Genomic DNA, 18325 nt, shown 5'->3' on the forward strand with positions numbered 1-18325 from the left:
GTGAGTGCAATGACAACCACTCCCCTCTGGCATTGAGACAGGCGTGTGTTCAGCGTATCAAATGGGATATCAGCTCCGTTCGTCCATCGGGGCAGATAGGGTAATATAGCTCGATTGGTTTCGGCTTAGCCGTAGGTGAGAATAAAGAGGATTACAGCTTTCTGAGAAATTCAAGCTCCCCCCCATTTATCTGCTCTCCACAAAACTGTCATTCGTGGTGAATAGGAGAGAGTATTTGGTTGTTTTTTAAATTAAACTGAGAACAGTCTGCTCTTTCCAAAAAAATAAAAAATTGCTGAAATTACTTAAAAATTGGATTCACCGTGAACATGTTTCCTCGTTTGTTATATGGCTCTCATCACTGCATTCATTATGTTGATGACAGCTGTATGGCCAAAACAGATTCATTATAACTGCTGAAAAAAAAAAAGAAATATGTTCAGAAATAAAGCTATTTGTCTTGCAGTTTTATTCAGTTTTGTTGAGGCTTAGTTTTAAGCTGCAGACGTACCAGAACTGGCAAGACGAGATGTGCTCGCACGCAGAAAGCAGGCGGGATTGAGAATAATGTGGGCACAAGAGGAAGCATGAGATGCTGCAGCTAGCGTAGCTAGCAGGACAACAACCTTCCACACGTTTGGGATGATACACCTTTAATTAAAGGCTGCAGAGTCTTCTACTTGTATTATAACGTGCAATTATTCAAACAAGAAGATTAACAACACTTACAGGGTTCAACAACAATGTTTGTTTCACTTTCTCAATCTCAATTTTTACTTGCCAGGTTATCAAATAACAGCAAAGACTAAAGTTAATTGCCATGTTTAATCTTTATTTAAGTAAATGAATCTTTAGTTTTGCCCACATTCTCTCACGCCACCCAATTAAACTCCTGTTTACAGGATACTTGAAATGCTCAACTCATCAACTCCGAAAGAAATTATGTGTTTAATTATTTTTTTACCACTTGAGTTGCTAGATTTACAAGCCCGGCGTTGCATTTTACTCGCTCCAGGCAATCCTTATTATTGAGCCCTGTAATTCCAAATGGAAAAGTCTGTGCTGTCTGGGCTTTGCAATGATACACAGGTTCAAGTTTCCATAAAAGTGAACCATGACCTGACGGGTCTGCTGGAGGCGGCCAGAAACAATCAGAGGATGCACAACCAGCTGAGACACAAAGACGAATAAAGATCTGTTACATAAAAGTACTATTACTTGTAAATAAATAGGCATTCGTGGCATTACCTCAACGTAAAAATACCTGTTTACAAGTAAAAGTCCTGCATTCAAAATGAAACTTCAGGAGAATTCAGAATTTTTATTGGCAAAATGTAATTGTAGTATCAAAAGTAAAAGTACTAATTTAGCAGAAAATGACTCCTGTGAGTGTTATATCATTATATATTTTATTATTGAATCATTTTGACTTTTACTGTCCTAGTTGGAGCCAATTAACTGCATTTATGCCACACAAATACACAAATCTAATAAGAAAAGCTGTGACATAGATTTAGTGGCATAAAGTAGAAAATACTCAAAACTGAAGAACAGTACTTGATTGAACTTAGTTACATTCCACCACTTGCCAGATGTGTGTTTAAGCATTATCTGCTCTGTCGATGGCCTCTCTTCACTCCCTTTGTACAGCTGAGCAGAAAAGACCTCTGGGGATTTGGGGAGCTTTATTGAATCCATCCAAGTAAATTGTAGTTCAGTCAAACAGGTTTAGCGCTGTGCAGTCAAGATTACGTGCCACATCCAGCGTTGAACCGGTTCCATTTAAGAGGAACAGTTTGAGTGAAGCCAAGGCAAACAGGACGTCTATCTTCATGTTTTATCACTTCCCAACCACCGCAGTAGAAAGCTGTAGATGGACGTGTGTGGCTGCTGGGAAAGTGGCTTAAGTTTGATCACTGTTACAACTGAGAAGTAAAAAAATTAAGTTTTGTTCACAGTTGTAAACTCCGTTGGCTGTGAACTGATGTGTGTGTGTGTGTGTGTGTGTGTGTGTGTGTGTGTGTGTGTGTGTGTGTATGCAACATCACATAATGCATTATTGATATCTCTAAACACAGCAGTGTTCCCCATAAATAAATCAGAGATCTTCCTACTTCTTGCCAGCTCCCTTGAGAGGGCGAATGTTTGGGTTTAACGCCCAGGAAGCTGGTTTTAGTGTTGAAAGTGTAAACTTTTGAGCTGTTACATCAACAGAGTTTGTAATGCTCGGGGACAATCCTCGCGGCCACTAACAAGCTCTGCTCAGCAGAATCTTCCTCCAAACATTTTGAACAGAATGAGATTTTTGTTTTTGTTTTTGTTTCTAATTGCCATGAATTTACATTGTGAATGAGTCATTCGAGTAAACAACTGTAGTATTTCCTTCCTGTAATTAGCTAATTTGTCTCCAAACTGTTCTAATATAGGGCTGTGATGGAGCAATCCTCATTTGTATCAGAATGTTTCTTGCGTTGAAACATTTGTCAGAGCGCTTGTCACCAAAACAAATCCCACATTTCCCCGTCCCTCCATCCAGATCATACAAACATACAAAGCTTAATTTTAAGCCCTCTGTCTTTCTTTATTTAGATGACCGTATTATCATTTTTAATGACCTCTCTGTGTCCGCCGCTTTCTTCCCCCCGAGCAGCTGGAGTCCGGCGTGCCTCTACCGAGCCCGATGGAGCTGATGGGGAAGATCCTGGTGAAGAACAAGAAGAAACACCACAAGACGGACGGAAGCGCCAAGAAGAAGCTGTCGGAGCAGGTTTCCAACACCTACAGCGATTCCTCCAGTGTGTGTGAGCCCTCCTCCCCCAGCGCAGGTACGGCACGCACACAAACAGAGCCATCAAGTCTCACAGGGGCCGTTGAGTTATGGTGTTTCAGATGTAAAAAAGCAGCCTGTCCGTCCGTCCATCCGTAATACGGGCCAGCACCTCCATCCTGTCCAGAAACCGAATCGCTGGAGCGAAACAGTGCTATTGTTTATCATTCATCATTTTCATGGCCCTCTCCATCAGCTGACGGTATTATTGGCTGCTGCATTCACTGCCTGTCAGGCGCATTCACTGCCGGTCGCTGGGGCGTCTTAAACACCAGCCAGCAGTGTCCAGTAGAACTTTTATACATCTCAATTTATGGATTTTTATATATTTTCGCAGCTGCTCTCTGGTTTTAGTTTCCCTTAATCGTTCATGTCTGTATTGTTGTTGGCTACACTTCATATGTGTCCTTTCTGTGTGTGTGTGTGTGTGTGTGTGTGTGTGTGTGTGTGTGTGTGTGTGTGTGTGTGTGTACATGCATGCTTCTTCTTTTGTATTTTATATTTCCCAGTATTGATTCATGCAGTTGTAAATTATTGCAATCAATCACCTTTGGTTTTGTTTGGGGAGCTGAGCCGCGAGCTTCATTGTTACTCTGACACACACTGCCCCCTGGTGTCAGTAAATAAGCAGCACAAGTGTTTCGACCCCTTTTTAACTGGTGTGCATTGAGACAGTCGCCCATCGGTGGAGTAGGTTTGCGTTCAGAAGTGGGGCACAATGACATCTGTAGCTTTTCAAAACTATTTATTTACATACATTATAGTAACCTAGAAAATGATGCATTCATTTAAAAAAAGTCTTTGTGTCTTCCACAAGAAAGACGGCCTGAATTTCTGTATTATTAATGCACTAAACTTGAGGTTTTATTGATATTTTTGATACAGCTTAACAGTTTAATGATGTGAGGTATTTCAGTATGAAGGACGTATGAGTGTGTCAGCGTTTGTATGGACTCCTCTCTTCTTCCCTTGTCTGAATTGTGTCGGCTGGCTAATAACAGATCATTGCTTTAATAGATTTTATTAGAAGTTAATAAAAGAAATAGAATTTTGAAAAGTGTGGAGGGCATTCACTTGTTGTTCATTTACAGTCTTTTGATGTTTCCTGGTTATGAAGCACTTTGTATAATTACGATTCATGTCCAGTAATTAATTATAATTAATTACAGCATGCGCGGTCACATGACACACTGTGCTGTCTGACAGTAGACTAAACGCTAACAGAGGCTTTAGTTTGACCTATAGGGTTGTAGGATGCGTGTTTGTTGCTGATGACTCTGTTTCTTCCTCACAGGCTCAACCAAAGAGGAGATGGCAGATTCCTCGCAGCAGCCGGAGTGTGCCGAGCTCAGCCTGAGGCCGCAGGGCAGAAAGTCTATCGGTGAGTCACACATAGTACATGACCTCAGATACTGCAGGAGAGCTGTAGCAGAGCTCTCATAGAGACGCTGGGGGTCAGTTCGGCCATTACTCTGCTGAAATTTATTTCCTCAGTCACCCTGAGCTCGGTGGCTTGGGACCAGTCCGTGTAAAATGCGTTCATGTTCTTGCTGTACATGTAATGGAGGAAACTGATCCCAGAGTAAGACATGCTCAATAGTCTGTCCAACATTTTTTGCATTGAGTATGTGGAAATGTTAATTTGGCTCATTACGCTTTATTTATCGTGTCTTATCTGTGGCCATATTTGTGACTCGTGTTTCAGGTGAGGTGGAGGCAGAAAGTGAGGATGAAGATGATGATGATGACGACTGTAAGAAGGGCTCAATGGATGAGGTGCGTATTTTGAAAGTGACACTCAGCAGTCAGTTTAAATACTAGTTATAATGGCGATTTACAGCTCAGTGTGCAGTACTTGCCTCCCATGAGCTGATACTGCCCTCTAGTGTACATATTTGGTACTGCATTTTATTTCTGCTGATGCGTCTCCAAAGTCTTGAATCATAGGGCTCTTTTGAAATCTCTTAATTGCATTTTTTCACAAGTTTATAAGCATGCAGAACAAAATGTAGACGTCCCCCCCCCATGAAAACCAAATGACTAAAGCCCAAAACCCACACACAATCTCCACAACAGCACCCTGAGTTTTAAAAATACAACAAACAAAGGTTCTCCATGTCTTGTAAAAGGTTTCAAGGAGACTTTAAGGAAGAATCTAGTTTTCTCAAGTTTGACACTTGGGCCTATAAAATTGTGAAAGTCAGAACCCTTCACAGTGGTATGGGAAAGCTCATGAAACACCCTTCTCATTGTTTTCAAGCATTATAACCAAACCTTTTGTTAAAACATCGTGCTGCATTACACTTAGATATGTGTGTGTGTGTGTGTGTGTGTGTGTGTGTGTGTGTGTGTGTGTGTGTGTGTTTTCATGTACAGGGAACAGCAGGCTGCGAGGCGTTTGCCACAGAGGAGATGTCCAACCTGGTCACCTACATCCAGCCAGTCAAGTTCAACAGCTTCGAGGCTTCCAAAAGTATGTAAGACTTAGCTGAAGACATGTGTTTGCAAAATGAACATGCTTAATATCTTTGTTAGTAATATTGGAAAACAACCTTTTAAACGTAAATGGCAACTCCGCACATCAGCGCCGTAGAAATGAAGTCTTCAATCTCCGCCCACAGAGATCAATCGCAGCTACCAGATGTCGTCCTTCGTGGAGACCAAAGCTTTGGAGCAGCTGACCAAATCTCCTGTGGAGTTTGTGGAGTATCCTTCTGAGTTTTACTGAAGCAGTGGTTTGTGCTACTAAATATACTCACAATGTTTGAATGTTATCTGCGTTCACGTTTAAATTCTGCAGTGCACGTACTGCATTACTTCTTATTGTATTTCTTATGTCAGTCTGCGCTTCATCACTCCACTCATATAGTTCATCTTGTCCGAAAAGACATCTTTATTGTCCACTTGCAGAGAACTTTGTCTTTGGCTTCACAGACATACGTACACTGAAGAACTCTGTCTGCCGAGAGTTAGAATACCTGAGATTTATAAAAAAAAAAACAATAAATGAATAATAAGTGTGCCGAAGGGCTGGGATGAAAGTGCTAAAATGTTAACAATTAATTTGCCATTTGTTCACGTCAAAGCTATTTAGTTTCTTAAACACGTGTGTTCATTAAGATTTAAGTTGGTGTCTCAAATAATTTCTAAATATATAAAACGACCTACTCTCTCTACAGCTGCGTCCTCAGTTGTAATTGGTCGACACGTTGGTCGTTGCCAACCCTTATATTTGACAACGAGTTCCTCGGTCCTGTTAGTCTTTACGAGCGAAACTCTCTCGTGACACCATGTTAATAGATTGCTGATGAGATTAATGTAGGAACGCTCTAATTCATCATTACCCTTGACATTTCCATGTCATCTGCATACTTAAAGAGACGCAGATGACATAACAGTGGTGGGTTTAATGGTCGAGGGTAATGATGAATTAGAGCGTTCCTAACAGGAAAGTGTTAGTAATAAATATTAAAATTAATTCTAGTTTTACAGTTGTGATACAAGTAGAGGTAGAAGAAGAAAAATAATTTACATTGTCAAATCTGATTGGTTGAGTCTTTGATTCATCCCCTTCTGTTCAATTTGAAATATCCATTTTATTATTTATGAATGATCTTTTATTCCACCACCACATCTTCACATCACTGCGACGCTTCTATTGAGAGATTGTCAGTCGATTCAGGCTCCTTAGATCAAATAGTCGACTATTCGGAAGTAATTAGTAGTTAGTAGTAGTCACAGTACCAGCTGTGCTTTATAACGCAGGTCGTGCAGCGTTTTCCTCAACCAGCTCCGTTCAGGTACAACAAAGTGCAGCTGAGCAGGATCTACCCTAAAGGCACCCGAGTGGATTCATCCAACTACAACCCTCAACTCTTCTGGAACGCCGGCTGTCAGCTGGTGGCTCTCAACTTCCAAACCATCGGTGAGTTTAATCGTGTAAATCCTTTATTCCCTCACACCTTCATTATTTCAATGCATGATAAGTAGATAATAATAAATAATGCGTTTTGAAGTTTGTTTTATTTCAGTGTTGTCGACTCACCCAAATAAACTTTTGTGATTCTGTCCTCACTCCACAGATCTGTCCATGCAGTTGAACCTGGGCATGTACGAATACAATGGCAAATGTGGCTTCAGACTCAAACCTGAGTTTATGAGGCGGCCGGACAAACACTTTGACCCTTTCACTGAGAGCACAGTGGACGGGATAGTAGCCAACACGCTCTCTGTAAAGGTGTGTGTGTGTGTGTGTGTGTGTGTGTTGGTCTTTTTTGTGTCTGTAAAGCTCTCTCTCTCTCTCTCTCTCTCTCTCTCTCTCTCTCTCTCTCTCTGTCAGATCCTTATTCTCTCTCTCTTTTGCTTTTTATTTCCTGCTCGGTCACTCCAGATCATCTCAGGCCAGTTCCTGTCAGATAAGAAAGTAGGCACGTACGTGGAGATCGACATGTTCGGCTTACCGGTGGACACCAAGAGGAAAGCGTTCAAGACCAAGACATCTCAAGGCAACGCCATCAACCCCGTCTGGGAAGAAGAGGCCATTGTCTTCAAGAAGGTCAGACTCTGTTCTCAGTAGCTCGGTGACACATTTGATGGCAAATACAAATACGGGCTCACATTTGTAATCGCTGTATCTTCTAAAGCCTGAACCTTTCTGTGAGGAACTGAATCAAATAGTTCATTTTGATGAACTAATGAGTGCATCCTATACATTTTCCTCAGGTTGTTCTGCCCACGCTTGCTTCGTTAAGGATAGCTGTGTTTGAAGAAGGAGGGAAGTTCATCGGCCACCGTATCATCCCTGTGTCAGCCATCCGTCCAGGTGACAACGTTTTGTTTCAACAGTTTAACTTGATGACTTATTCCACTTTTCTTAGACGGGTTAAGAATAGAGGAAATGTGAAAAGTCACACGAGCCTTTCAATCTTTGAAATACACCATCAGAACAATGTTTAAATGTTAACAGAAGATTTGGTGAGTTGGATGCTTTGCTGCTCTGTTACTGTTATTTGTGACGCTTAATCTGACTCTGCAGGCTATCACTACATCAGTCTGAGGAACGAGAAGAACCAGTCCCTGACTTTGCCGACTCTGTTCGTGTATGTGGAAGTAAAGGACTACGTCCCGGACACATTTGCAGGTAAGTCAGGAGAACATATAAAAAAAACAAAAGTAAAGGTTTTCGTCCAGAAAACACTGCAGGTCCAAAAGCTGATCTGTCCTCCTGCTGTTCCTCAGATGTCATCGAAGCCTTATCCAATCCCATCCGCTATGTCAACCTGATGGAGCAGAGAGCCAATCAGCTGGCTGCTCTCACCCTGGAGGAGGGAGGAGAGGAGGAGGGTGACAAAGAGGTGTGTGTGTGTGTGTGTGTGTGTGTGTGTGTGTGTGTGTGTGTGTGTGTGTGTGTGTGTGTGTGTGTGTGTGTGTGTGTGTGTGTGTGTGTGCGTGCACGCTCTTCTCTCCATCACATATGCTGGATAGCTCATGTGTGTGTGCTCTTATTTGTTTGATTTTATGTGTGGAAAGCTTTGTGCCACCGATCAGTCGCTGATTGAGATGAGCGGCCCCCTCAGCCAGCTGGCCACTCGCCTCATCATCAGGACCAAATTAAACCATATGGTAGAGAGAATGAGAAGATAAAGACAGAGTGGAGTGCCCTTTCTTCAGTAAAACCCTATTAAGATGCAATTTAGAAAGAGACATAATGAGGAGGGATTGTAAATTTCACCACACTTTAAAACACAGCTTGTTTCCAGCACAGATCCCCATAGATAACTCTTGTTTGGGGCCATTTTTCACTCCCAGTCGCTCCACGATAAACAGCACTGCAGCCACAGCTGTAGCAGGATGGTTGCTGCATTTCATCAAGTCCCTTCCAGCGTCCACCCGCAGGCTGTCGGGGGTTTCATTGTGTGCTTTCATGGTGGTGTGCTTTATCGTGTTTGCTTATGGGGAGTGACGAGTTTAGATGCTAGATGTCAAAAATCAACACCATTTTCCACAAATCTGTGGAGAAACTAAATTTGTCTGGCTGAAATGACACGATAGCTGATAAGACTGTAACATGGTTACTCCGGCACTGGTCTGGTCTCGGTCATGACTTTGTCTCAGTCTTGACTACAACACCGTCAGGCACTGAGAATCTCAAACTACTGACTAACCAATGACTAACTGAAGTGATGTGTCGTGACTCACATCGTTTCTTGAGGCTGTGTTTCAGAAATTATCCAACTATATGACTTTCAACTATAGTTGGCAGCGACCTTTAACTTTATCACAGGCTTCAGTTTGAACGTCACCTAAATGCCGAGCAGCTCAAGTCCTGGCTGCTTTACACAAAGCTTTGTTCCAAGTGGCATATCTAAGGAGAGGTTACACTGCAAACACGTCACGCTAATGAGCCGTCAACACTAGCAGGAGGACGGCAGGCTTGTAAGTGCTGTACTGACAGCGAAGTGGCAGCAATCTTTGTTCATGGTGTCATTTTGAAAGTACTTGAGGGAGAGCACAGGTAGCCAATGATGAATGTAGGCGCAGTGCAACAGGGAGCAGACAGAAGGGTGATATCTGAGAGGCAAGGCAGGACACAGGGTTATCCCGGGTTATAACAAGAGGGGACTGCGGGGGGGGGGGGGGGGGGGGGTTGGTCCCGAAGGGCTTCTTTTATCTGATTTGCCAGCTGATATGATTACCCGCGAGGATGGCCCACGGGGCGCTGTTTCATGTTGTGACCATGGCAACAGTCACCAAAAGTGGTCGAGCGTGGAAAGGCAGAGCACAGTGTGCAGAGATGAATTCAGAGTAGAGCGAGTGGAGAAAGAAGGGAGAGGATCTGGCCAGTGTGACAAGAACAAAGATTATTTATAATTGCGTTAACGCTTCAGAGATAAGAGTTTGTACTGCGAGATTCAGCGGAGCCTAGGGGGAAATTAAAATTTGCAATGTTGAGAGTGGGTTACCAAAGCTATGTCTACAAACTCTCCTGCAGGACACAGGTACGACAAGAGACTTCCGAAAACAGAAATCCCCACTCGAGGAGTGAATGTATTTGACACTTCATAGCAGGCTCTTGGTGGCTCTGTGACACAGACGAAGGAGATATTCAGAGAATTTGTATTCAAGTTTAAACAAAGAAGAGGAAAAATATGAATATTTGTTTTATTTTCTCAGCTGATACCAGAAAGAGAAATGTGTTGTGGGTGTTTGTGACAAATGATGCAATGTTTGATTGTATGTGTGTGTGTGTCTCTGATAAACACTGACACGGTATATATGTTGCTGTTCATTTTACGGTGGTTATGTGGCGATGTGTTGACTGGATTTATCCGCGTGTTGAATCTTTCATGTGACGGACAGGTGGAGGCAGGAAGTGATGCCCCCTCAGAGTCTAAGGTGGACCAGAGGGTGACGTTGCCTGCAGAGAACGGACTGAGCCACACACCCATCATCGCCCCGAAGCCCCCTTCGCTGGTCGGCCACCAGCCCCAGTCTGCAGGTACCGTATGAACCCCTCAAATTATGTTGAAACATCGTATTTACTTTAAACAAAACTTCAAATATATTGTTAATATATTATCCTATGAGGTGATACTTTATGTATTTTTCTTTAGTAAATGTTCACACCTCACATTTTGCACCTTTTTATGAAATGTTTATCTGCCAATGTAGAATATTTGAATCTTCCGCTATGATTATATTGATAAAAATATGAAAATATGTGTTTACCTTTGGCTCATGTTGTTTGGCTCTAACTTTGTATTTTTGGGGGGATAAACACCGTTCTACTCTTAAAATGAGATGTGAAACTCAAGATGTGAACTTGTCTTTGGTAACCAGGCTCATTGAAACCATCAGTGAAGACTGAAGACATCATTCACAGTGTCCTCACTGGTAAGGTTTGGTTTTCAAACTTCACCCTCGAGCATTGACTCTTATATCTGTGACTGTAGAGAGCTGCAGGAATGACTCCTCAAACTTGGAAATGACTCAGCATTTCTGCACTTCTGGTTCCCTTCTCTCAAAGTCAGTGTGTTTTTTGAATGGGTTTTTGGTTAGATGCCTGAAATACCATCTGTGGTGAACACAAGCTTAGGAGATGTTGTTTTGTTCTAAAGTGTCTTAAAAAGCCGTTTGCTAACAAGTGGCTCAATGAGGTTACAAAACGTCATCACAGACCAGTCTGCCTTTGCAGCCCTGTCGTGTCCATACTCGCGCTCATGTGACCGTGGTGTAGTTTGTTTATAGCCTAACATTTGCTTTTTTACTTGGTGTTCATTTGTGCAGATTATCGTGCTGAACAAAACACTTAAGAATCATTAACTTGTGTTTACCACGGAGCATATTTTATGCAAAAATCCCATTGGCTTTTTGTGGAGGGAACCATCCCTGCAGATGTGTGAATATTTTATTGCTGTCAAGTTTGCGAGACAAAAGTACTTTTTGGAGTTAATAATTAAGAGCATTCATAACCATAGAAATCATTTTAATAGCTCAATAAGTTCGTATTATGCAAATGAATTGTAATTTTAAAGATTGCTACTGTTTACCAGAAATGTCTCATGTTATTTCCATACAAAAATGTTGTCACCCTCCTTCATTGGTGCTCCATCCCCCCCTACCTTTAGAATTCGAGGCTCAGACAGTGGAGGAGCTGAAGCAGCAGAAGGGCTTTGTCCGAGAGCAGAGGAAGCAGTACAAGGAGATGAAGGAGCTGGTTCGGAAGCACCACCGCAAGACCAGCGAACTGATCAAGGAGCACACAGCCCGCGTGTCCGAGCTCCAGAGCCAGCATCAGCGGCGGCGCTCTGCTCTGCAGAAGAGCCACAAACGAGATGGTAAGAAAAGGTAGGTAGCCCTCCTCTTCTCCGCTTCTGAACTGTCCTGCTATTGGTTTACCGCTTCACCTCTTTATTTCCCTTTTGATCATTCTATCTTTAAAGAAAATCCCCCCAAAAACACATCAACAGAAAAAGAGGCTATTGGCTTTTAGCTTTTGTTAGCAATAGACATTTTCACTACGTAATAAAAGAAAAGAGAAGGCATCAGTCTCTAAGAAGTTTTTTACTACAATAAGACTTTTTGTGTAAGCAGACAAAGACTGTACATAGAGTGGAGGTAGTCACCAGGACGTCCCCCAGTGGTTTGTAGACTACTGTTTTGAAGCCTCACGTTCGGCATTTTGACCATGACCAATCATGGTTTTTAGGCGTCGCCATCTTGGTTTTTTGGCAACCAGAAGTGACACGATAGGCGACCAAAATATTACAATTAACTTTATGAAGTGAAAACAAACTGTGAAAGGGTTAAAGTTCTAAGAAGAAAACACAGACCAGACAACGCCGTGGTAGCGACCTGTCAATCACAAGGTAGCCCCGCCCTAAAGCATCCCCTGCTTTATGGTCTATTTTACTCTCAATAGACCATAATTTACTAAATGAATGCTGTTTTGAAAAATACTTGAAACTAGTGATTGAGACCATAAACTCTTGTTTTTGATGTTTACTGAGTTTATACATCAAGTGAGAAGTAGAGTTATTTTCTCATAGACTTCTATACTATCAGTATATGACATTTAAATTAAATAACAAGCACAACACATCGTATATATTATGGTGAATTCGTTTCCCATCCGTCCTTTCCTTCTTTATTCCTTTCTTTCTCCATCTACAGAAATACACAAAACATCCTTCACTTTGAATACAGACTAAAAATCCGCTGTTGCTTGCTCCAAAACAAACAGCACGGGGAAGGCATCGCCCTCTTCAGAAAGAAAAACAAGGAGAATGTTAAAAAAAGCTATGTGTAGAATTAGAAAGAGGGGATAAGGTTTCCTCTGAGCCTCAGGGACTCGTTCAGTCCTAAGGACCCTTAGGACTCCATCACACACTGAAGAATCAGTACCCACAGCAAAGATTACAGTCCTCTCAGCCAGTGTGGACCGCAGAGGGCCACTGCATAAGACAGATAACACATTTCAACCAAGTTACTTCAAGGTAGAAGATAAGTGCTCCTCCTGATGTCTGGAATAACGTCAGACGTTTTAAAAGACGTTTTATTTTATATAAAGGTGCATATCAGAAACATGAATTTACATTTCCAGTTATCGAATGATTTAGGACCACTCTACTGAAAGTGGAGCTGCTATCTTCATTTTGCAGATGTTCTGTTTTTTGTGCGTGGCTTGTGTGCGTCTCTAGCCGGTCCGAGCACTCTCTGTCGACCCTGGACCAGGAGCTGTGTGAGCTGGATCAGGAGTACGGCCAGAGGCTTGCAGAGCTGAAGGAGCAGCAGCAGCAACAGCTCCTCACACTTCGCCAGGAACAGTACTACAGCGAAAAGTACCAGAAGCGAGAACACATCAAGCAGGTACGCACAAACACAGGTGTGCCTCACACAGTCACGTAGAGTTTGTAGATGTGGGAGGGGGGAGTAAATGGTGAGTAACAGCAGTGCAACAAATCTGTCTCGGACTGCCTGTTTTACCTTCTCTTTCAAGAGATTTCATATCTACACTTTTCTTGTCAACACCTGATTCCAGTGTCCTCTTTTACTGGCACTACTGACAATATACAATTTCTTTGATTTGCCATTTGCATCCACATGTAAAGCTCCAATTCACTTTAGGGCCTTAAAACTGCTTTCGCAATTAGTAGCGAAATGGCCTAATAATTAGGACATTTTGGAGAATAGTAATTTCCCTATATGCCCTTTCCCAGAGTTTATAACACCAGTTAGTTGGGCTGTACCAAATGTAAATGTTTGGCAGTCAAAGCTTCTATTGGGGTTTTCAAAAAGAAGTCTGTCGTCGTATTTTATGATGTGGGATAAGTCGATTTTCGTTTGTTTGTGGTTATATAAATGTAAATGATGGTGCTGTTAGATTGCTGCTAAGCCGCCCCTTTAATACAGGTGCGTTTCTCCCCTTGTGTGCGCCAAGCAGGAGAGAAAACTGTTTATTTTTCTGATCTTTATCTGCAGCTATGCAGAAATACTTGGTTTAAAAAGAGTGAATAGGCAATAGCATTCAAATGTGGTTCAAATGTCATCGTTTTGACATTTATCAACATATACTTATATAGACAAGTCCATATTGTAGCAGCGGGATAAACAAACTTGCCCTGACTTGTGTTAGACTGGATGAAGCGCTGACTGTCTCCTGCTGTCCGAAGGCGTTCACAGACTAATGACTAATGAATGAGTTAATGCTGCTGTAAACTCCAGGTCACCCCCCTGTAGGATACAACAGCCATCATGCTGCTGCCTGTGCACATGTTCTGTTGTATGGTGTGGAAATATGAATATCTTCTGCTCCAGTACACCTGCGCAGTGAGCACAGCTGAGGTGTCCGAAAGGTTTATTCAAGCAAAAGACAACAAGCCTAATGGAGATTGTGTTATTTTCCTGATTAAAAAAAACGCATAAAGAAGGACTAATCATCTAAAAAAGTCTTAGTCGACTAACACCAAAACGACCGATTAGTCGACTTAGAGGGGGCAGTTCTAGTTTCCCGTCTCGTGACTCTGTTTGGTTCTTTATGATTCCCTCTTTGTCTCTCTTTTTTCCAGCTGGTTGAGAAGCTGATTACATTAGCAGAAGAGTGCCAGAGTGCTCAGCTTAAAAAGCTCAGAGACATCTGTGAGAAGTAAGACCGTGCTCAGCATACAGCACACACACACACACACACACACATTCACACAAACGCAACATTTTCTCCTATGTTTTCATTCTCTACATCGTCCTCTTTCTCCATCTCTCCATCTGCAGAGAAAAGAAGGATCTCAAGAAGAAAATGGACAAGAAAAGGCAAGAGAAGATCAATGAAGCTAAATCTAAAGACAAGAATGTGACAGAGGAGTAAGTATCTGGTTTTGAACGTTAATAACCAACAGTTGTTGAAAGGTTGTTATATTTGTATGACCACTAGATGTCACTAAACACTAAAGATCTAGTTGCTTGGTTTTAATGCTGATGAAAATTCTCCCCCTCAGAGAGAAATTGGAGATCAACAGATCGTTTGTCAACGAGGTGGTGCAGTACATCAAACGGGTAAGAGAGGATATGTGTAGTCCATAATGATCATTGCCATATTATATGCTGGTAATATAATAATTCAAACGTGTATTCCATGATACACCTCTGCCTACAATACTAAACATCTGTGGGCATGGCAATATGTCATCGATGATATGCAAAGACCTGATAGTATCTGTATGTGTGTGTGTGTGTGTGTGTGTGTGTGTGTGTGTGTGTGTGTGTGTGTGTGTGTAGTTGGAAGACGCTCAGAGTAAAAGACAGGAGAGACTACTGGAGAAGCACAAGGATATCCGCCAGCAAATCTTGGACGAAAGGCCAAAGGTAAGACATTTATTTAAAAGAAATCTTAAACGAAACTCAAATATTAATAACTCTTTACTTCTGATGTGTTTGTTGATACTGTACGCTCTTGATATGTTTCTTTAATTCCATCACATTCTCACCATAGCACATTTTTTAAGTTTTTAAGGTCCGTTGCATGGCAGGATCTACCGTCAGGGCGCTCGGCCCTGCATGTCTTTGAATCCTTGCATGTGCACTTAACTATCGTTATCGGAGGAACTGGGCTCTGATATCGGCCGATGGCGGCGCAGCCGGTACTAGTCACGTACATATTATGGATGCTCCATACATATTATGAGGGCCACTATTGCTAAAAACATCTGCGTTCATGTGATTAACACCTGATAATAATCTGAAAAACCTTTAAATGGCACCCGTGCTCTGAGACCAGGAGAGAGGGGGGACAATCTCCAAAAACCTTCACAGCATGATTCTCTCTTGGGATAAGGTTAGAACATGTGGGCTAACCCTTTGAGGTCCTGGTTAACAGCTACTTTTGCGGCAAGTGTTTTTTTTATGTCATATCTGATTTTGAGTTTATTTCTCCAATCGAAAGTTATCTCGAAAAACACACAGGGAGTAAAAGTAACTGTTTCTTTAATTGACTTACCAAAGCCATAGAACAGCACATCGCCCATTTTAGTATCGGCCGATTAATCGGCTATCGTTTTTTCCCACTCAAAGTTTTGAGATCTTGAGAGTGGTTCATGTTTACTAATATTTTTGGACTGTCACAGACCAATAACCTGTGTGAATTAGTTGCCCTTTAACTGGTGTGGCTACAAATTGCGTCCAGCAACAGACATTTTAAAAATGACAAGAATTAAAACATGTCAGTTGGTGCAGAATGTATACATGGATTCGACACAGATCTTGGGACAGTATTTTGCTCACAGACAACATGAATGTTTCATAAGCTGCGACTAGAAACATTACTTTGGTTTAAATCTAAATTGTCCTTGAACCAAATTTTATCTCAAACTGAACACGCTCTATGGATTCACACCACTGGGGGGCGACCTGGCCCAGGTTTAGTGAGACATGGCTCTGGTACATTTGTGCAAAATAACAAGATGACCTCCAAAATCAAAGAAAGTTTTTTTCCACCTCAACATTTGTGCTGATATCAGAATATATGTTTAAATATACCTGCTGAACTGTATGTGGTCGCATTCAGTAGAAACAGTATCGCTAAGTGAAAGAGTAGTTTGGTGGTATATTAGTGAAAACTGGTTAATTACCGTGTAAGCTGGAGCTCTCTTGCTGTGGCTGCATCAGTTCTTGGCTGTAATGCATTTCCTGGAGGCAGGATGTAATACCATCCTGCCTCTCTGCTGGAAGTTTTAGCATGACTGCTTTTCCTTTATGAGTTGCGCATTGCCCAACGTTGTCATTGTGACTGTCATTGTAGGACGACTGTGCAGCTGAGGAGCATGGTAAGCCCATCGTTGCATCCCGGTATTAATATAGCATCAGTGCGGCGGCGTATTAATATGCAAGCTTCTACACACCTGGGACACTGACTGGCAACAAGTGACTGCGCGTTGCATCTCTGTAACAGCTGAGACCCGACAAGCATTATTGCCACAATGCAGAATGCTGTTATGAATCTTTGCAAATGCATTATGGATTTTTCCTGCAAGAACGTCAAATGTGGCTGTAAATGTGGGTGTAATCTGCACAGCATGGCAGCGTCACAATATAACAGGGACAGCAGATTGGCCTGTGAATAGTGAGATCACACCCCAGTCGGAGGGCTCGTATTTGATCCCACGTGTGGATGTGTCCTTGAGGAAGAACCAGAGGGAGAGAACATCACCATTTTGGGTTACTAACAAGGTATATCAAATCAACTTAACAGTTTGTTCTGTTGAAACCATAAATGTCTCAGGCACTGCTGTAACACAATGTTGGACTCTTATCAGCATGCATAGTTGTCTCACTTGTTAGATATTTGTAATATGTTACCATTATTCTAATTATGGACATGTAGTGTGTCACAGTCATAGCGCTAATATAATCTCATGTGGTACTACTACATCCACTAAACACAAAGACAGTAACAGTCATTTTTTCTTCTCTCAGTGATTTTCAATGATCTAATGCAGTACTATTGTATTGTAACACACTGCCAGCGTAATCAAGATTACATCTGCTTGCCAAGGAGACACTCCGGTGTGATCCCCTCGTTATGTTTTACTCTTGTTGTCAAATGGAGAGCATAGTGCACATGAACCATAAGTTATTTTTAAAGACATAAAGTGTTCTGTTGGAGACAGCCCCGTAACCACTCACTCTCAAAGTGACGGCTCCTCGTTCCATCTGAGACCACTTGTTGTTGAGTGTGGGAGGTGCAGTGCAGACCGCCAGCCCAACACCTCACATTCAACATGGAGAAACGAAGTAGTGAGACTAAAATGCTGACCAGAGGGCAGTGCTCCCTTTTAAGGAGATCCTGTGGGGACTTTCATCATCTTTTGATTGTTGCAAGAGTATTCTTGTCAATAACAGCAGAATTGCAATGATTTTAAAGTGAGATGAGCCGTGTGAAAGATTATCATCAGGGTCTAATCAGCGTGGATTTTCCCCAGACGAGAGGAAGAGGTGCTGCTGTTCTCTCCTCCAATCAGATGTTGGCCACCGTCATTTCCCACAAAATTGTAACTGATTATCCATCGCTCAACCGTTGTCGCAATCACTTCTCTAAATTGACATCCGGACATTGGCAAATTGAATTCCCCCGAGGAAAGGCTATTAAATAGTAATCAACCATCTCTGCAAAATGTGTTCTCATGCAAAGACACTCATTTATATGCAAAATATGCAAGAGATGTCAGAGAACACGACTCCGGAGACAGCCAGCTGAGAATGCCCAGGGTTATGTTCGTTAAAAAATTCAGGATGCTACCCACAGTGCTGCGATATCAACCAGTTAAGGATGCATTTCTGTGTGGGATTTTGTGCTTAAAGAGATCATTTTGATTTTTTTTTTTATTTAACCTTCAAGATGTTTTTTCTTAGCCTTTTAAAGGGTCCATTCGGATTCACCAAAGTCGCCCAATAACACAAACAAACTAACCGATCAAGGCAGCTGTAGACCAGCAACTTCCGTGTTCTACA

General features: G+C 42.0%; 1 protein-coding gene across 1 annotated transcript in view; it reads left to right on the top strand.

The window, feature by feature from the left end:
* Positions 1-18325, top strand: part of plcb1l (phospholipase C beta 1-like) — a 101213-nt gene that overhangs the window by 71514 nt on the left and 11374 nt on the right. The window contains exons 14-31 of the mRNA XM_076083928.1: positions 2651-2825; positions 4533-4603; positions 5204-5300; positions 5449-5533; positions 6628-6752; positions 6910-7064; positions 7218-7382; positions 7550-7649; positions 7863-7967; positions 8066-8181; positions 10187-10325; positions 10667-10720; positions 11455-11674; positions 13096-13195; positions 14395-14471; positions 14594-14683; positions 14818-14875; positions 15098-15184. Coding sequence (XP_075940043.1) covers positions 2651-2825; positions 4533-4603; positions 5204-5300; positions 5449-5533; positions 6628-6752; positions 6910-7064; positions 7218-7382; positions 7550-7649; positions 7863-7967; positions 8066-8181; positions 10187-10325; positions 10667-10720; positions 11455-11674; positions 13096-13195; positions 14395-14471; positions 14594-14683; positions 14818-14875; positions 15098-15184 — 2019 coding nt within the window. The remainder of the gene's footprint in view (positions 1-2650; positions 2826-4532; positions 4604-5203; positions 5301-5448; positions 5534-6627; positions 6753-6909; positions 7065-7217; positions 7383-7549; positions 7650-7862; positions 7968-8065; positions 8182-10186; positions 10326-10666; positions 10721-11454; positions 11675-13095; positions 13196-14394; positions 14472-14593; positions 14684-14817; positions 14876-15097; positions 15185-18325) is intronic.

The sequence above is a fragment of the Anarhichas minor genome, unplaced genomic scaffold (genome assembly GCF_050575085.1).
Source record: "Anarhichas minor isolate MPS153535 unplaced genomic scaffold, ASM5057508v1 ptg000136l, whole genome shotgun sequence".
Lineage (NCBI taxonomy): Eukaryota > Metazoa > Chordata > Actinopteri > Perciformes > Anarhichadidae > Anarhichas > Anarhichas minor.